Source organism: Typopeltis vanoorti, chromosome 23 (assembly GCF_054136105.1).
Source record: "Typopeltis vanoorti isolate ZY-2024b chromosome 23, IOZ_Tvanoo_1.0, whole genome shotgun sequence".
NCBI lineage: Eukaryota > Metazoa > Arthropoda > Arachnida > Uropygi > Thelyphonidae > Typopeltis > Typopeltis vanoorti.
Genome location: NC_143571.1, coordinates 96,568,387 through 96,589,603, shown reverse-complemented (window position 1 = coordinate 96,589,603; position 21,217 = coordinate 96,568,387). Strand labels below are relative to the sequence as shown.

General features: G+C 36.7%; 1 protein-coding gene across 1 annotated transcript in view; it reads right to left on the bottom strand.

The window, feature by feature from the left end:
- Window positions 1–1,311: 1,311 nt before the first annotated feature.
- LOC150094090 (dixin-like) overlaps window positions 1,312–21,217 on the bottom strand; it is a 334,744-nt gene continuing 314,838 nt past the window's right edge. Inside the window, exons 17-18 of the mRNA XM_090412948.1 lie at window positions 5,920–6,028; window positions 1,312–1,661 (exon numbers count right to left, since the gene is read on the bottom strand). Coding sequence (XP_090269074.1) covers window positions 1,590–1,661; window positions 5,920–6,028 — 181 coding nt within the window. The 3' untranslated portion in view covers window positions 1,312–1,589. The remainder of the gene's footprint in view (window positions 1,662–5,919; window positions 6,029–21,217) is intronic.

The window sequence follows — 21,217 nt, the reverse complement described above, 5'->3', positions numbered from 1 at the left end:
CCTTACGTATCATTGATTTGCTGTTGCTATCAGTCTCCCTAAAAAACAAAAAAAATTCCTGACAATCTTCACTTACTCAACTCTCCAGTTCTTTTCTTAGCTAGTTCTAGGTACACCACTGAGGTGATCAGATCACAATCTCACCCAAGTCTGATGTCTTTGACACATTAAGTGGGTATATCCAAATTGTAGTTTTTCAAGAGCAGTTAAAAAATCCTTAGAAATGGCTTGAGACAAAAACTCCAGCTTCATTGGCTTCTTACAACGAAGTCTGCAACACATGCAAAACCATCATTAATATTATTAACATCCGTCCTCCATGGAGTCCGAGACTCATCGTGGGAGGTACACACTAATGCACACAATGCTCACCCAACCGTGCTTTAAACGGATTTAATGTATCTACATTCACAAGGCATTCAAGGCAATGCATTCGACTCCATCTAGGTCTAACTTTGAACAAGCTATATGTGGAAACTAACTGCCTATTGCCAATGATAGCTGTGCTTTCTGGTCTTCATAAAAGCTGTTAAAAGCAACTTCTGTACATTTGTGTTCCCATCTCTCTCACCCAGATTGTAGTATTACATCACCTAAAGATAAAGAAATGCTCCTGAACTAATACCTGTTCTCTATAGAGGTGAACTGATTACACCTTACCTGACAATCATATCACTCCTGTAGTTTACTCTGCTTCAAAAAAATAATAAAGTGACATTAGAATCCTTTTTGGTTCAAGATTCACATATCCAACTAATTACTCTACAGAAATTCGAAATCTTCCCGACTTTGGAATACTGCTCTCACATCTATGATGGTGTACCTAAAACCTCTAAAAATTCTGTGCTGTTCAGAAGAAAGCAGTTTGGTTAATATATGACCCCTCTTCTCACACAGATTCTCTTCAACCATTGTCTCAGACTGTCAGTTTCTGCATCGTCTCTTCTATAGATATTTTAATGAGCACTATTCAGCAGAACTGGTATCCATCATTCCTCCAACATTTCTGCTAAATCTGTAGTAACTTAAGCCAAGTTGACAAACATCTTGTTACAGCTAAATGATTGACTAACAAACCTGTATACAGAATAGCTTTTCCCCAAGACTACAACCTCCAGCTTTTCAAAAAGAATATCAACACATTACTTTGCTTTTTATTCCAACCTAAACACATGACATTTGCTACAGGACCTTGCAGCTTTTTGTGTAAGTGAAAAAATAAAATAAAAACTGACACTGGATAAGCTTATTCTTCCCATTATGAAAAATAATTACACTAAAAAAAAAAATATTTATTAAACCAAGGACAAAACAAAAAATATTTGAAACTATTGCACATACAAAATATACAGAATGTTCAATAAAATACAGTGTGAGGAGAATAACTTTCAAGCAATAGCTCACTCAGAGGATACTGATACATTTTAATATTGCATAGGTATTCCTCCTCACTCTTGTAACAGATCATTAAAAGGCATAGGATCAATATTCCATTCTAATTTCCTTTGATTCAAAGGATATGTTTTTTATATATATATATGATCTTATGACATATCACAAGACAACATTTCAAATTCTGTCTCTGTAAATTAGTTGTCTTCCTCAACCCAGGCAATAATCTTCTCATCACAACCAGGCAGAATGTCTTCATCGTGTAGAATCTGTAAATTAAAAGTAATACATAATTTTCAGTACTTCAGTTGCTAAAAGTATCCAAATTAAATCAAAATTGATGTTTCCTGATTTTGAGCTTCATGAGATATGACAATTATAGATATTCTGGAAATTAATATTTAAAGATTGGTATGGGGAGATTTAGGATATGGGATTTAAGGTGCGATATGATAAACTGTGTCATCTAATTAATATGGTCCTCCTGTGATGAGTTATGACTTCATAGAAGTCCTGAACAGCAATATGACAGATGTTGTGACAATATTTTTTATGACTAGCTTCATATGAATAATGAATTTCTTTTCTCCTAAATTGAAATCATAATTATTACTTGACACCTCCAGAGAGTTCAAGGACTCATCATGGGAGGGCTCTCTACTTTACTTCGCTAAATACATCTCATCCTCTCCACTACTAAATTCTCTTACTATGACACTACTACCATCTACAACTCATCACCAACAACAGTATTTTTTGTCTATAAATTGCATGTGTTCTGAAGGTTGATTTATAAAAAAAAAGTTGATTTATCTGTACGTGGGATGAAAGACCCGAGTTTCCGGGAGGAAAAACCCTGCTACTTCCGTATAAGATTTAACTTGCCTTCAATTGAAAAAGCCCATATAAAAATTCCCCTGGTCACAACGAGAATTGAAACAGGTCTTTTCCAATCGAAGAGTGTAATGTTCCACTGTTCTATATATATATATATATATATATATATATATATATATACACACACACACACACACACACACACACACTCTATAATATAAAATAAGCTTTTTGCGTCACGTGTTTTGTCAAGTTATTTGAAACGTTTTGAAACTCAGGGGCTACCCTGAGTGTAGAGTCTTCAAAATTCGAGCCATCAGAATTCAAGGAGAACCGGCCTACCAGTCCGCAACTCGGGGGGGTTGGGTGCCATAGGCACTGGGGGGAGGAGGACCCCCTTTTGAGTTTTCAAAATTCAAGTCATCAGAATTCATGGAAAATCGGCTTGGGGAGGGGGCTTTTCAAGTCATCAGAATTCAAGGAGAACCGGCCTACCAGTCAGGAACTCGGGGGGGGGGGGGGGGGGATGCCATAGGCATCAGGGTCCCCTAGTATATATAAAAAATAATATATTTGGCATATATGTCAACTCACAAAAAACATTTAAGGTGTCAGGTCTTAAATTTTACTAGCTCTTACATTTCAATCCTGTAAAATATTACCAATTGCATATACACGCACCTACATGTTGGTCTTCCTCTGGGTCTTTCGCTAGTTTCTTTGCCTCAAATATTAGTTTTGTTAATCTCGTCTTCTGTTTAAATGGTTTGATATTATTTTCCATACTAACTGGTCTTTCATGTGATTGCTCTCATTCAAAATAAATTTATTCAGATGGCTTCCCACCATTACTTACATAATTTTTCAATATTTAAGTTGAAATTAAAAAAAAAATTACGATTCTCTGAAATGTGTACCTGTTCTATGTTCAGTATAGAGAATGCAACTTATGTATTCACTTTTTCGCTTATTTTAGAGCTTCAGCATGGAAGCTAAGTAAGAGTGCAATTAGGAAATTGTGTAGTCCAGATTCTCCACATGGCATGTAGTCACTGTATGAAATATTTACCTTCAGATAGTGAGACTCCTTCCATGTTTATGATTACATGTCACATAGACCTGGTAATGTGGAGTAGCTGACATGAAGTGTATAAGCAAATTATGGCAAAACAGATTGGTGAAAACTTGATGTTAATAAGACTGTGGGATTTGATATATTACCACATATTTTGAAGGACTATGCCAGGAAGTTGACATATGAGTCTTACACTGGGCCAATTTTCAACAGAGTGCACTGCTTCATAAGAATGGTTACAGAACTCCAGTGTGTCATGCACTGTGGTTAAAGTATTGGAGAGGTTAGTGAGAACCAGGATCCAGAACTTGGTTGACAACAGTGGCATTATCTTTGATGGACAGCACAGATTTGCTAAAGGAAGGTCATGTTTTTAGTAATCTGCTTACTTATTACAATAAGGTTTCAGCTTCATTGCATGAGGGGAGATTGATACACAGTGATCGTTGGAGGTTTAATGGAATAGTGACAGTACTGAGAGAGAATTAAAAACTAATTTTAATGCTTTCAATATTTTGTCTCGGTCACTGAGACATCTTCAGGAAGTAAAAATAACACTTGTAGATGTTTCACTGAGTATTGTTGTTGCTTTTGTATTACAAGTGTTATTTTTACTCCCTGAAGATGTCTCAGTGACCGAGACAAAATACTGGAAGCATTAAAAGTTAGTTTTCAATAATTTCTAAGTAGTATGATGTCCAAAATGATGTCGTCCTAACACTTGAGCCTTAACACAGATACACAGTGGTATATTTAGATTTTGCAAAAGCTTTTCATAGATTACCACATCAAAAGTTGATAGTCAAACTAGAGTAGATGAGGTTGGATATTAAACAAGCGAACTGGGTTGGCAATTGGCTGTCTGATACGTATCAACAAGTTGCTAGTAGTGTGCATCAAGGATCTATCTTAGGGCCATTGCTGTTTAACCTGTATGTTAATGATATTGAGGAAGATTCTGATGTGGTTTTTAATAAATTTAGTTTAATCCTTTATCCAAGTGTGCGCAAACAAAGTTTATGCCTGAAAGTATCTTCAGGACTGGGGTAAGGTGGTGCAAGCTACTATCCCTCCTATCTCAGTATCTTCCATAATGCAAAACACATCTCCTTGCAGATATGTCTAATGTTATGCATTAAGGGAAGGGCCACTACCCAGACTAGTTTCAACCTTTATTGAGGTCTCTTCAGTGGGAGCCAGGCCCAAGTGGAGATACCAGCTAGGAGCATTAGCAAGGTCATCTCTACCTATAGGAGTTGCCAAATGGAGTGCCACCTTTTTAATAAATTACTCTGGATTTAGAGAAAGATGTTGAAAGTTTATTTTTGACTTGGTTAGAATATAATAAATTTAGTTTAATCCTTTATCCAAGTGTGAGCAAAAAAAGTTTGCACCTGAAAGTATCTTCAGGACTGGGGTAAGGTGGTACAACACCAGGCCGACTCCTTGCAAAGGCAGAGCAAGCTACTATCCCTCCTATCTCAGGTGGGATAGTAGCTTGTTTGCTCACACTTGGATAAAGGATTAAACTAAATTTATTATATTCTAACCAAGTCAAAAATAAACTTTCAACATCTGATGTGGTTATTCAGTTGTTTGCAGATGATGGGACAAAAATGGGATATAGAATTGATATATTGTTGGAGGTGGAGGACATAAGAGATTTTGGAGTGATCGTGGATAAGGATCTAAAATTTAAACTATAATAAATTTAGTTTAATCCTTTATCCAAGTGTAAGCAAACAAAGTTTGCACCTGAAAATATCTTCAGGACTGAGGTAAGGTAGTCCAAGTGTAAGCAAACAAAGTTTGCTTACACTTGGATAAAGGATTAAACTAAATTTATTATAATCTAACCAAGTGCAAAATAAACTTCCAACATCTTTCTCTAAATCCAGAGTAATTCAATAATAAAGTGGTACACCTGTTGGCAACTCATATAGGTAAATATGACCTCTCCTATTGCTTCTGCCTTAGTATCTCCACGTTTGGGCCGGCCTCCCACTGACGAGACCTCAATAAAGGTCGAAACCAGTCTGGGTAGTGGCCCTTCCCTTAATGCACAGCAGTATACATGTCTGCAAGGAGATGTGCTTTGCATTATGGGAGATACTGAGACAATGAGTGATGAGAGCTTGGTCCACCTTTGCTCAAAGTTGCCTGGTGTTGCACCACCTTACCTCAGTCCTGAAGATATTTTCAGGCACAAACTTTGTTTGCTTACACTTGGATAAAGGATTAAACTAAATTTATCATAGTCTAACCAAGTGCAAAATAAACTTCCAAAATTTAAAGTACATACTGCCAAAAGTGTGAGGACAACACAAGAATTCTGGGAATGATGGAGATGATACTGACTTGTAGAAGTAAAGATATTCTGGTTCCATTGTATTATTGCATGGCAAGTTATGAATGATTGGAATGCATTGCCTGAGAGTGTAGGATCTGCAGAGTATTTGAATATATTTAAGGCATGATATGATGAGCTGCACATATGACAGGGGAACCTTCTACGATGAGTCTGACTGCACATGGAGTCAGACTCATTAAATAATAACATAATAACAAACAGAAGCAAGATAAATTTTAAATACTGTTTGAATCATTCAATTTACCTCCTCTTTTACCATTCCAAATTCTGGATCTAGGGTCTTGAAATGAAAACGGAAGTGACCGGGCCTGTCGAATAACATTTTGAAGTCTTTAAGTGTGACCTCACCAATTCTGTAATACACATTCACAAAAATATTACCTTTATTTAAATAAATATTTACTTTACTTCGAATAAATATTTATTTATTCAAAGTAAAAAGGAAAAAAAAAGCTTTCTTCCATATAAGAGCATACTACAAAAATACTATGTTTTGCATGTTCTTCTGAAGGAAAATTCACCATCTCAGTGCTGAAATGTTACATTTGAAAGGTATTTCAAATTACATTTGAAAAGAATATAGTACTGAAGTGAATGGTCAATCATTGACCATTCAGTTCAGTACTGTAATCTATATACCTTTTAATGTACAGCAATACCTAAGTTACTCATGTAATGCATTATATTACATGAGTGATGTGATGCATTATATTACATCACATTATGATGTAATGTGATGTGATGCATTGCATTACATCACATCACATTACATTACTCATGTAATGCATCTTGCAAATCTGTTACACAGGTCTATAATGCATTATGTAAGTGTTCTGCAACTCTAACTTTGTGTAACTTGAGATTTGAGATGGAAAAAAAAATAGTTACATAAAGGAAAGATATGACTCCAAAACCTAATATAAAGTTAAATGTATCACAATTTAAACTTTCTAGCTTTTTTGACAAAGATCTGGGTTCAAATCCTACCTGGAATTTAAAGAATCTTTATTGTGGCTTTTCAACTGAAAGTGGAAGTTTTTTTTTTATGATATATAATAATAGATTGCTCTCTGATACTACATAAACAAAAACATGTGACATGGTGTGTATGATTCCAACATCACTGGAAGTATGTCATTATGGCAACCTGTATGCCGTTTAGTGGAAGAATTGGCAACCGTTATGCGCCACCGTGCAAAATAAGAGAAACATGTGGATCATTTTTTAATTTTTAAAAAATTTCAGTGGGCTATTTGGCTGGTTATTTTCTTTTCATGCTTTTCTTAAGTGGAGTTTAAGTAACTTGGCTGTAAGATCGTCGTTATTGTGCTCTTCTTTATAATGGTTGTTTGTTACTTTCTGTTCACATTATATTAGGTATTGCAGCTAATTTTTTTTTTATGATGAATGCAGCATGAAGGAGTGCATGTGTTTTGTAGGGGGAAGGTATGTAGTTTAGCGTATATCATGAGGGGGACAGGAAGGGTAGGTGGGTTTTAAGGTGGTAGACGTGCATTTCGGAAGTGGCAAACCAGGGTGGTTTTTTTTTTTTTTTTTTTTTTTTTTTTTTAAAGGCTGCAGATGTTTTCTTGAGGTGGGACACAGTGAGTGAGCTCTTTGTAGGAGATATGTATTTTTGAGGTCAGCATCTTTGAGCTGGGAAATGCAGGTGAGTGTTTACAGGGGCAAAACTGGTTGGTGGAGGTCCTTTTGAGCTGGAGAAGATCAGTGGGTGTGATGTGGCAGCCTGGGTGGGTGGGGGGGGGTAGGCATGGTGGCATGTCAGTTGTCCAGCAATGTCACTTCTGATGATATGTCTAAGTGGTGGGTGGGTGTTTATGAGGTGGGCCACAGCAGGAGTGTGTGTGTGTGTGTGTGTGTGTGTTCCATCGAGTTGTTTCCGACTCCTGGCGACTCCACGAACATAATCTCCATTCCGATCTGACCATGTCTTTCAGAACCTCCAAGCACACTCCAGTTGCTTCTTTAACTACATTCACCCATCTAATTCTTGGTCTTCCCCTTCTTCCATCAACTTCTCCAGACTGTCATTTGCTTGCATAATATGTCCAAAGTATGACAATTTTTGCTTGATGATCATAGCTTCGAGGGAGTAATCTGGCTTTATTCTGTCTATTACTGATTTATTGGTTTGCTTTGCAGTCCACGGTATTCTTAGTAAGAATCTCCAAACCCATAATTCAAATGCATCTATCTTCCCTTTTTTCACTCTTTCTCAGGGTCCACCTTTCACATCCATACAGTACCATAGAGAATACCATTGCTTTCATGATTCTGATTTTTGTTGCGAGGCTAATATCTTTAAAGATCTTGCTTAAATTTGTCATTGCTTTCTTTCCAAGTAATAATCTTCTAACTTTTTCAGTACAATAACCATTTTTATCAATTCAGGATCCTAGGAGCACAAAATTGTTAACTGCTTCCATTTTCTCCCCATCTACTTCAAAATCATTAAGTTCACATGCTGCCATAACTTTTATCTTTTTCAGGTTACGTTTAAGACCATATTTAGCACTTTCTTCTTTAACTTTCATAATAAGTTCCTTCAAATCTTCTTTGCATTCTGCTAGCAAGGTGGTATCATCGGAAGTATCTGCATACCTCAAATTATTTTTTTTCCACCAATTTTAATTCCAACTGAAGACTCCTCCAGCCCTGCCATTCTTAAAATGTATTCGCTGTACAAGTTAAATAGGTACGGAGATAAAATACATCCTTGTCGCACCCCTTTACCTATTGTGAAATACTCAGCTTTTCCAAGATCTGTTCAGACAGTAGCTTCATGTTCATAATAAAGATTCCTCAGAAGGATAATGAAATGCTCTTGGACTCCAATTGTTCTTAACACATTCCACAGTTTCACATGATCTACAGAGTCAAAAGCCTTGCTACAGTCAAGGAAACAAAAGGTAGACATTCTTGTGATATTCCTGTGATCTTCTCTTATCCATCTCACATTGGCAATTTGATCTCTTGTTCCTCTGCCTTTTCGAAATCCTGCCCGTTCACCTGGCATTTCTCTCTTTATGAATGTTCCAGTCTTTTCTGAATGATCTTAAGTAAGACTTTACTTGCATGAGAAATCAATGCTATAGTTCTGTAATTTTGGCACTCTCTTGCATCGCCTTTCTTCAATAAAGGTATATAAACTGATTTTTTCCATTCCCTAGGCCATGTAGTTGTGATCCAAATTTGCTGGCAGAGCTGTTAAAATTTTAACCATCTCTTCTCCCAGGGCTTTGAGCAGCTCAATGGGTGTTCCATCTCCTCCTGGTGCTTTCTTAGTGGATGGCTGTTGCAGTACCCACCTCACTTCACTCTCCAGTGGTACTGGCTCCTGTGTATAATCCTGCTCTTCAAATTTCTCAGTAATTTTGGAGTCCTTTCTGTAAAGGGACTCTGTATACTCTTTCCATCTTTCTTTGATGTCTGCAGCTTCTGTAAGATATCCTTTGTGTTTACTTTTCAATACTGTCACCTTGGCACTAAACTTCACTGTTAGTTCTCTGATCTTTTTGAAAAGATCTCTTGTTTTGATCTTCTATTTGTTGGCATTCCTGGTTAAAGTATTTTTTTTTCTTGTCTCTTCTGGCTTGTCGTTGAAACTTTGCATTCAAATGCCGTACTTCCTGCAAATTTCCTGTGAACTTCATTCTCCTCCTTTCCTGAGCAGTTTTGAAATCCAAATGGCTGTCTGAATCTTCTGACAGCCATTTGGACTTCTTCTTACAAACTGTTGGAATATTCTTCTTTGCTTCTGTTTTAATTATATCTTTAATCTCTTCCCATAGTTCATCTGGTTCTCTTTCACACAAATTGAGTGTGCTGAATCTGTTCTGTATGCTAATATTGCATTCAGCTGGTATGTTTCCAAGATCATATCTGATCGACATTTGTGTTGTTTCAGTTTCCGTGGTTTCACATGTATCATAGCCACTAATAACTCATGGTCTGTTCCACAGTCTGCACCTGGAAAAGTCTAGACAGACTGAATTGCATTTCTCCATCTTTGTCCATGTATATAGTCAATTTGTTGAAAGTTTATTTTGCACTTGGTTAGACTATAATAGATTTAGTTTAATCCTTTATCCAAGTGTAAGTAAACAAAGTTTGCACCTGAAAATATCTTCAGGACTGAGGAAAGGCAGTGCAACACCAGGCAACTCGGAGCAAAGGAGGACCAATAATGCTTCCTCAGTCCTGAAGATATCCAAGTGTGTTTGCTCACACTTGGATAAAGAATTAAACTAAATCTATTATAGTCTAACCAAGTGCAAAATAAACTTTCAACATCTTTCTATAAATCCAGAGCAATTTAATAAGAGAGAGGTCATCTTTACTCCTATAGGTAAAGATGACCTCTCCATTGCCTCTGAGCCTGGCTCCCACTGAAGAGACCTCAATAAAGGTCTAAACCGGTCTGGGTAGTGGTCCTTCCCTTAATGCATAACATTATACATATCGGCAAGGAGATGTTATTTGCATTATGGGAGATACTGAGATAGGAGTGATGACAGCTTGGGCCACCTTTGCTCAGAGTTGCCTGGTGTTGCACTACCTTTCCTCAATCCTGAAGATATTTTCAAGCGCAAACTTTGTTTACTCATACTTGGATAAAGGATTAAACTAAATCTCTTATATAGTCAATTTGATTTCTGTATTGTCCATCAGGTGATATCCACGTGTACAATCTTCTTTTGTGCTGTTTAAAGCAAGTGTTAGCAACAAACAAAGAATTCTCTGCACAAAACTCTACTAGTTTCTTCCCTGCAGTGTTATGAATACCTAAACCAGAACGACCTGTTATTCCTTGTTCCTCAGTCTCTCCCACTTTTGCATTCCAATATCTGGTAAGTAATCATAAATCTCACTTTGGTGCTGCATCTATCACTTCTTGTAACTTGGCATAAAATTCTTCAATGTCTTCTTGTGATGCCTCTGTAGTAGGTGCATAAACCTGAATGATGGTCATATTCATTGGATGCCCACTAACTCTGAGAGAAATGATTCTGTCACTCACTGGATTATAACCCAATACATACTTAGCCATCTTTTTCCTGAGTAAGAAAGATACTCAATTTTTTCAATTTGAGTCATGTACTGAGTAATACACCATATAGTTCCCTGACTGAAAATGGCCCATTTTCCTGTCCATCTAAGTTCACTTATTCACAATATATCCAGCTTCTTGTGCTTCATTTCCATCTTACCTCGGTTCATACTTCTAACATTCCAAGTTCCAATCCTGTGGTTTCTAGTGAAACAGTGAGCCTCCTTTTTCCAACCAGCAACATCCGTGACCAAGCTTCCTTCCGGGTTTGACTTGGACACATCATAAAAACTAGTTCTACTTGTGGAAGCCCTCTGTTCTTCCCCAGTTGCATGTTGGATGCCTTCAGGCCCAGGGGTCTTACCATCAAGCACCATATTGTACTTTCTCATTTTTGGCATGCTCATGGAATGATCTTGGCAAGGTACAGAGGTGGTTTGCCATTACCTTTCTCTGGAATATTTTTCCAACTTTCCTTCCTAAAGGGCTTCTGTATACTCTTTCCATCTTTCTTTGATGTTTATGAGGTGGGTCACAGCAGGAAGGCCTACCTAAAATCATTTTTAGGTGAGGCACAATCGGTGGGTTAGTCTCCAACGGCCACAGGTGTTTAGTACTTGTTGGCCACATTTCTGGTATTCATTTTTTCATGGTTTTTTTTTTTGTTTGTTTGTTTATTGTTGAAGTGGTGATTTGTTCATTTCAGTGAGTATATGGTAAGGTTATTTCGAGGGCCATGGAGAGGTCCTCCAGGAATAATAACCAATACATGATAGACACTAGAAACACTGCTAACAAGTACCAAACACCAGTCCTTTACAGATTTGATTTAGTGTTTTGGGTTCATTTGACATGAGTTTTGTTTTCTTGGATTAGTTTTGTGGTTGTGAAACCAGTGTCACTTTTAGTAGACCAAAAAGCCACAGTGCATCGGCTCAAGCTTTATACCCACCACGGTATAGTATATTAATTTGGTATTCAATGTAATTTGGAAGAAACAGCCGATATTTTTACATGAAGGGAAACTGAGATTTCACATTTTAATAAATTTCATGTTAAGTTTCATTACTGGAAGTGAAGAAATACTACCAGTGATTGTATGTAACAGTCAATGTAACAGAAGAATATACAGCATGCAACATAACTTATTAGCTTTCACATGGATAATGATAAATTTTTTAACTTCAACTTTCAATTTGCATGATTGTAAACAATGCCAAGCATAGGCAGAAATAAATGTAGAACTTTAAATTTCTTTGCTGCAACAAAAAATAGATAAATATCATAAGTATTTGAAGTTAATGAATAGTTGATCATTGTTTGAAGGAGGAAAAGAAATTCTAATATGTAGCATTTATTATATTCTGGGCAAAATTAACAGTTCGTAGATTACAAATAATGAATGTGAAATAAAAGCATCATTTAAAGATTTGTTTCGTTGAGATGTTTGTAGTGATTATTATTACATGACACCTCCAAGGAGTTCAAAGACTCATTGAGGGAGGGCGCTTACAACTCTCCGTCTCTACTAAGTCTACCAACTACAGCGAATTCGCAGATCTACACCAATGCCATCTACTGCCCACCACCACCACTAGTATTTTCACAGACAATCACAAACATCCATGCCCACGGCAAGATTCAAACCCACGGCCTTTTGGCTAGAGAATGGATACACTAATCACTCGACCAACCAGGCTGGCATTATGTGGCATTTTTTTCTGGATATTACTTGGCTTGTTTCCTTTTTAAAATTCGATGTTTTCCAAATCTGCCACAGAACGAGTTCTAGTCTTCAGCATTGTAGTGACACGCTTACATGTCAAATTATGCCATAAATGCTAATTAAGATTCCCTTTCAGAAGAAAAGCTCCTCTACCACTATTTCCAATTCAAACGAGACTTTTTCAGGCTGTTGCTATTGATGTAGTAAATCCACTGCCAATTACTAAAAAAAAAAGGCAACAAGTATATTCTAGTAGCAATAGATATGCTAACTAGATTTCCTGAAGCAGTTGCAATGAAAGATAAACTGAAAGATAAATTGCAAGAAAGTTCTTGAATATGATTATTTGTAGATATTGAACTCCTTAGACTTTACTCTCAGATCAAGGAGCAAATTTTACATCTAAACTGTTGTTACAATTCTGTAAATTATTCAATGTTAGGAAGATTTTTTACTATACCTTACCAACTACAGTGTAATGGTATGTGTGAAAGGAAGAATAAAAATATACAGCAAATACTTTCCAATCTGGCAAACACTAAAATGAATGATTGGGACACATCTTTCTCAAGCATTATTTGCATGCAGATCTGCTTTTCATTGTGCTATCAAGGAAAAACCATCTTTTGCTTTATATAGTTTTGATCCAATCTTTCCTAATGAACTTGTTTCAGTCATTCCTAACACAGGATACAATGACATAAATGAGTACCTAGAAACAGTAGTAGCTTGCCGGCAAAGGTTGGTCGATTAGTAGAGCCTCTGCTACTAATGGCTCGGTTAAGTAAGTTTGAGCGCGGTTAGTAGTTGGAAGGCGACCAATCATTCGATGCTGTTGGCACACTCATCCTTGATGAGTCTTTGGACTCCCTGGAAGTGTCAAATAATAATAATAACAATAAAATTTCCACTACTCCTAGGTTAGTAGGTGAAATAAGTAAATTAAGTTCAGAGAAAACCAGATAGTATATTAATTGTTTCAGAAAGTATAGGTCATTTGCACTGAGAGACTTAGTATTGTTAGATGATAAATCTAGTATAAAAAGGGTTGTGAAATTAGGAAGGAAAGCTTCAGGTCCATATAGAATTCTAGACCAATTTTCTCCTGTGAATTTTTTTTATTATTATTATTTGACACTTCCAAGGAGTCCTCGGACTCCTTGGAGGTGTTCAATCGAGGGAGGGCACCTTTTCTACAACTCAGTCTCCACCATTCAATCGCCAACTGACTGCAACTACACCAATGCCATCTACCATGAACCACCACTGGTATTTTCACAGACAATCACAAATATCCATGCCCATGGCAGGATTCGAGCCTGCAGCCTTTTAACTGGAGAGCGGATATCCACTCGGCCAACCAGGCTGGCTAAAAAATAAATGCCACCTTCACATGAGACTGGTTGGTGCACCTTCAGTTGAAAGGCCTTGATAAAGGTTCATTCAGATGTATAAAAATGCTATCCACAATGGAAATGACCACTGTCCAAACCTTTTTTATTTCTGGCCACTGCCCAGAAATTTAATTATGTTAGTAGACAACATGAATAAAATATTGAAAAATGAGGATTGTTTTCCTGATACTAATTCTGCATCTCATTCACAATTAGATAGTAGGAAAAAGAATAGTTTCAAACCTCATAATTCAATTACACAGCAAAGGAGAAAATTAAGAAATTCAGGTAAAACAAAAACCTAATGCAAGAAATTCTAGAAACCCAAGGGTACATAATTCAGATAATGTACAAAATAACAGTGATGATAATCTAAAAGAATTTAATATAGATGAGATTGTAGCAGAATATCACAGATTAGTTAACTTAGAATTAAATAAACCAGAGGAATGAGAAAATACCTCTAATTTAGTTAGTGAAGATAAAGAATCTCAGCCTGTAGAATTTGATTCTGATAGTGATGATTCTGTAAATTTAAAATATAATTCAAATAATTTAAGTGAAATATATGAAAAGTACAGAAATGATGAAATTTGTATATATAATGAATAGGAAGATGTAAATTCTCAATTATATCTTTGGCATCAAATGATTCTGAAACTAGTAATCATTCAGAGATTGTAAATAATGATCAGTAAGAACCTCTTTATTATTACGGGCAACTTCAAGGAGTCCTTAGACTCATCGAGGGAGGCCCTAACATCATGTCAAGAACAACTATTCAACATTCACACAGTATCTATCATACTTCGCCTTGAACTCATTCACAGTCATGGCTCCCACAACAGACTCTGGCAGCTTATTCCACTCATTTACCACCCTCCAAGTAAAAAACCTAGCTCTAACACCCTTGCAAACCACACTCTTGCCCAGTTTCCATGGATGGCCCCTAGTCCTCCCACCACCAGTCCTGTTCTCAAAAATATCTTCTGAATTAATCTTATAGAAACCCTTCAGTAATTTGAATGTTTCAATCATATCACCCCTCTTCTGCCTATCAACCAATTTCTGCAACCCACAAATCTTCAACCTGTTCTCATAACGTTCATTCCATAGACCTGCTATCATCTTGGTCACTCGTCTCTGGATCCACTCCACCTCCATTCCATCAAGAAGAAACCCTGGTGCCCAAATCTGGGCACAATAGTCTAGATGGGAGGCTTGATACAGAGGAACAATAACTTGCTTGTCTCTGCTCTTCAAAGTATTCTTCAGTAACCAAGTGATTTGATAAGCTGATTTAGCCACTTTTGCAATGTGCACATTCAACTAAACTGCCCTAAACTTCAACTCCCTATCCACCAACACTCCCAAATCCCTGGCATCAATCTCCTGGAGTACAGTTCCACCAATGTGGTATACTGCTGCTAATCTTTTCACCCCAAAATGCATAACCTTACATTTTGCCACATTAAATTGACATCCATTCTCCTTAGCCCAGTCCTCCAAACTATCCAAATCATCCTGCAAAATTTTGACATCCTCTGCATTCACTATTGCTCTACCCAACATTGCATCGTCAGCAAACAAATGAACAGTTCCTCTAAGATCCTTTCCTATATCGTTAATGAATAAATTAAGCAGTAGTGGTCCAAGAACAGACCCCTGCGGCACACCATTAATTACAGGCCATCTTTTGGATTCTACTACTGAATAAACTGCTCTCTGATATCTCTCCATCAACCACCCTCCTATCCATCCCATATGCCACAGTTTGCTGATTAGAATTCCATGTGGTATCCTGTCAAAGGACTTAGCAAGGTGCAGCAGAATCATTGTAAACTCATTACCCTTATCCAGTGCCGCTGTCACTGTGTTATAAAACGTGAGCAAGTTACTGGAGGCATGATCTACCCTTCACAAAACCATGCAGTATTCCATTTTCATCTATCCATTCCTGCATTTTCCTCGACTACTTTCTCCAAGACCTCGGCAATGACTCCTGATATACTGATAGGCCGGTAATTTACAACAGCAGTCTTGGAACCTCCTTTATGAAGTGGAACTATATTCCCCTCTTTCCACCCCCTCGGGACTAACCCAGACCCGAGACTCAAATTAAACAAAATGGTCAAGGGCACTGACAATTCTTTAGCCGCTTCATATACGACACGAGATGGTATACCATCTAATCCCACAGATGTATTCACATTGAGGTTTTGTAATAGACTATTCACCTTCACTTCATTCACCACAATTCCGTATAAGCTGTTGGTTCCTTCATTCCTGCAATATCACCACCTGGATGATATACTCTTGAAAAGTGCTCACTCAGTAATTCCACTATATCAACTGATTCGGTTACCTCCCTACCATCGGCATTTTTTAAAATCATTCTGCTGTATACATTTTTTCTTTTACTTGCAACATATCGAAAAAACTGTTTGGGATTCTCTTCAGCCTGCATGGCTAATTTTCTTTCATAATCCGCTTTTGCTTTTCTTACCACACTCGTTACCCTTCTGGCCTGTGCTTTATACCGTTCATGTGCCTGCAGGTCACCTTTCTCCTTAAATTCCCTCCACAGTTGTTTCTTTTTTTGCAGCTCAAGCTTAATGATGTTATTCATCCATTTAACCCCTACTTGATTTACTATTCGGACTCTAGGTATACAGTCAGCTATTGCCTCCTACACACTCCTTAACCACCTACCATGCACTATCAACCTCCAGCCCTTGTAATTTTACATGCCATGGCATTGAACTAAGCAACCTCCTAAGATTTTCATACTTATCAGTCTGGTAATTCCACATGTACCCTGTCTTAATTGAAAATTCCACACATTTAGCCACCTCCCAGGTCAAGACTTTATGATCACTCTCACCAATTGGTGGCAACATGGTCATATTCAATACAGTCAAATTCTCAGATGCAATTACTAGGTCAAGCACTCTTGAACCCTTAGTATATTCCATTACATGCTGTCTCAGGTAGTTATAACTGCATAAAATCCATTTCCTTCCTCCCATGTGTCCTCTCCTCCTTCCAATCAATGTTACCATAGTTGAAATCTCCCATAATAATTACCCTCCTTCCAGTCATTGCTTCTATTTGCTTATGCATACTATCTCCACCATCTTTTCCATCACCTAGTCTATAGCAGCACAGAACTGTATATTTTGTTCTGCTAGTCACAATCTCACACCAAATAGCCTCAAATGTGCTCTTTTCTCTATCCTGCAGTTCTACTTCTATTCTCCTTGGCTGCAGTTCATCAGCAATCATCAATATCACTCCTCCCCCCATTTTATTCTCTCTGTCCCTCCTGAACACACTATACCCCTCACATTCTATCCCACTAGCTATATCATCTTCTGTCAGCCATGTTTCATTAATGCCAATAACCTGTGGCCTGGAAGAGCCAACTGGGACTAACGGGCTTCTGCATTTCATGTATACTAATGCAGAAGCCCGTTAGTCCCATTCCTATCCTGATGCCTTATACTAACTTTTTTATTTAAGATCTAGGCATAAGAAAATAATTCTAAGTTTGTGTTAGATATAGCTAAATATAAAAAAATATATAAAAAAAAATCAGTGAAAGATGAAACTGATGTAAAAATGGTCATAATTTAAAATTATGAATATTTTTACAAATTGTTTATGTTAGTACATTATTAGTTTTGGTTTCATAACACATATGTCAGGATTTGCAATACACCCATTATTGATATTGTCAAAATGAAGTATAAAGCAGAGATTGTTTATTTCATCTCTATAAAGAGAATTTTACCCTGAGTGTTTAGTAATTACACAGGGTTCAATTTCCGATTGTTGCAACAACTTAACTATTTCAATTAAAATCCAATAAAATCACAGCTTCAAGATAAAATAAAAAAAATATATATACACATTTAATGAAAATAAAACAATACATACATTTTAAATAAAATTACATAAATAACTACAAAATTAACTGGATCCAAGGCCTAAAATAAATCTACCTTTAGATATTTTCTTATCCCAAAATATTAAAATCATTAATTCTCTGACTCATTCTATTATTGGATTGTTTGATATATACTTAATCACATCTACCAGACTAAACACCTTGTTTTCACAAAAACAACAAAAATGTTCAGAGTTAGTTTCCTTGTTAGGTCATTTCCAAAAATATAAAAATTTTCTTCTTTTGCATGGGATCCTTTATTACTCTTATGTAGCATACAATGTTATTCTTCCTGTCTCACTGAAGTATAAATATTCTTACCTCTTGGAGTCCTAAATTGATGCACAATTTACAAATTTTTGTACCACAGAAAGGAGTTTCTTCCACTACTTCATAAACAACATATTTAAGTTGAGCTCTTCATGTTAAGCCACTTTACAGTTTCAAATTTCACCAATTGTTTTTTCCATAGTAATCTGGTCCTCAAGACAGAAGATGAAATTTTCTATTCAGTGTTTCTTCAAACATTCAATTAGAACATTGACTGCAATATCTTCTTTTATTTACTAAATGCTTGTTGACAGTCAGCTCCTCGGGTTTAAAGACTCACAGTTCTATGATTCCTTTTCAGAATCTTGTATTAATATTCTCCCAATTGCCATGTCATATCTAATGACATATTACCACACATCTTAAGGGAATGTTCCAGGGAACTGGCAGTAACATTGGCTTGTTTAATAAGTCTTATAACAGCACAGGTTTCAACACAGTGGAAAGAAAATAAATAAAATTGTTCCACTGCATAAAGATGGTGATAAGGATGTGGATTCAAATTATTGGTGAATTCTGTATATCTGGAGTTGTGGTGAAGGTACTAGATAGATTGGTAAGAAGTAGGATTGGGCTGAGAAACAGAATTGGGCTGAAAACAGCAGTATTCTTAGTATTCTTTGTGGATATCAGCATGGGTTTGTTAAGGGAGACGATCTTGTTCTACTAACTTATGTACTAAAACAAAGTCATGAAATCTTGGACAGAGGAAATGCATATATAGTGATGTACTTGGATTTTGCAAAAGCTTTTGATAGGCTTCCACACAACTAACTAACAAATAAATTGAAACAGATGGGATTGGATAACAGACTTCTGAGTTGGATCAGTGACTGGCTGTCAGATAGGTATCAGAAAGTTACATATGGGAGTGTGGTATCCTGTAAGAGGAACAGGGCAGCATTTACCATAAGGCACATTAGGCGCAAGCTAGGGCCTCACTATCTATGGGGCCCACATTTTAAAACCTTACATTTGAACAAACATTTGAAAATTCGTGAAAAAAAATTTCTTTTATATTGTCAGTAAAGTGAAAGAACATAAAGTTGTCTTGTTCCATTGCATTCATTTGAAGAATAAAAGACAGCAAATTTACTATTACTAGATTCATTGCAAAGGCTGATCTCTGGTCATTTCAGGATTGATTATTTTTGCACACATGAAATTTGTTTATTTTCAAGAAGAGACCAATAAATTGTGCAGCATAAAAGGGTCAAATATTGTAGGACAGTAAAGGAAATTCCAAGTAACACAGTACAAATAAAGACAAGTGACACAAAGGTCACTCCACCACAGTTAATCCATTAACGCCTCTAAAATCGCCAGTCAGGGATTAACGATGGGGGGGGGGGGATTGTATGATAAAAGGTGGAATGCCGATGAAGTTTTGATCCATGAAAAATGGTGGGTGGCTATTTCATCCACCTCGGCCGGTAGGGAGTTAAGTGTCGTTCATCCACACACATAACTGATAGCTTAGTTGCCGTTATTTGGCTAGTATTTGTAAAGCAATATACAAGCATATATACCTAATTATATGGTTAAAGTAGTTGTCACAGTCAGTAAGAATATATTTTTCAATGAATTTATTATTTTTATTTTACTGTTACTCATTTATTTTAACAAAATAAAGATACTGTTTCTATTTTTGTATTTTTTTAGCTTTTAACATAATTATTTTATTTATGATGTGATAATAGCAGAACACCTTCTATCTTGCATTAATTTCGTTCACCACAATGTTAGGTAATGCATTCCACTCCACAACCATTCTGCTTGCAAAGAACCTGCTCACACCCTCCTTAAACGGCTTCCAGGTATGTCTCCTTGTTCTATGAAAAATTTCTTCAACATTAACCTGGTAACAACTCTTCACCAACTTAAATGCTTCCATCATATCCCCTCTCTTCCTCCTGTTCACACGGTTTTGCAAACTGCATTCCCTCAAACTGTCTTCACACTCCACATCCCAAAGACCAGTTACCACCTTAATCAGTCTTTGAACCTTTTCCAATGTATCATCACCATAAAAAGCAGAGGACCAAATCTGTGCACAATAATCCATATAAAGCCTGATCAAGGCCTTATACAATGAAATCATCTGCATGTTAAGATCCTCTGCATCATTGGCATAATCTGATGCATCTTCACAACTTGTGCAATGTGACCGCTGAACTTTAGCCCACCACCACGACTTCCAGGTCTCTTGTTTCCTTAACTTCTTCCTAAATTTCCCCACCAAGTGTATACTTTGCATATCATTGCTGATGACCAAATTTCAGAATCTTACACTTTGCAACATTGAGTTGACCATACCATACTGTTGCTCATTCATACAATCCATTTGAGTCCTCCTGTAAGGCCACAACATCTGCTCCCCTATTTGCATCATCTGCAAACAGTTGTATATCACTAGTTAAACCCATCCCATTATCATTAATACACAAACTAAATAACAATGATGCCAAAACAGACCCCTGTGGCACATCAGTAATGGCTATCCTCTTTCAAGATAGTGTTACCCCCTCCCCCAGCTTGCTGATAAATATCTGATAACTGGTCACATATCCAACTGTTATAATTTACTTGATACAATAAATGAGTAGTGGGAAACAAAGCAATTACATACAGAATGTACAAAAGCAACAAAGAACAGAGCATTGTATACATTTTGGCATGATTTAATTTGGCTGTGTGTCTGGAGTTACACATGCTAGAGAAGTTGGTGAGGATTAGGATTTACAAATGGGTTAATAATAATAGTATTCTTTATGATGATCAGCATGGGTGTTAGTAGTAGATCATGCTTTTAGCAATTTGAGCTTATTACAACAGGGCCTTTGATAGACTGTTCCATAACAAGCTGGTAGCTAAACTGAAACAGATGGAAATATATAATATGATGAATACAATGTGGCCTAATACTGTTGGCATTAATGAAACCTGGCTATCAAAACCAGATATGGTAACTGGGATCAAGTGTAATGGGTATACTACTTTTAGGAATGGCAAAAGAGATAGAGGAGGGAGAGTACTACCAATGATATCAGATGACTTAAGTACAGTTAGGAT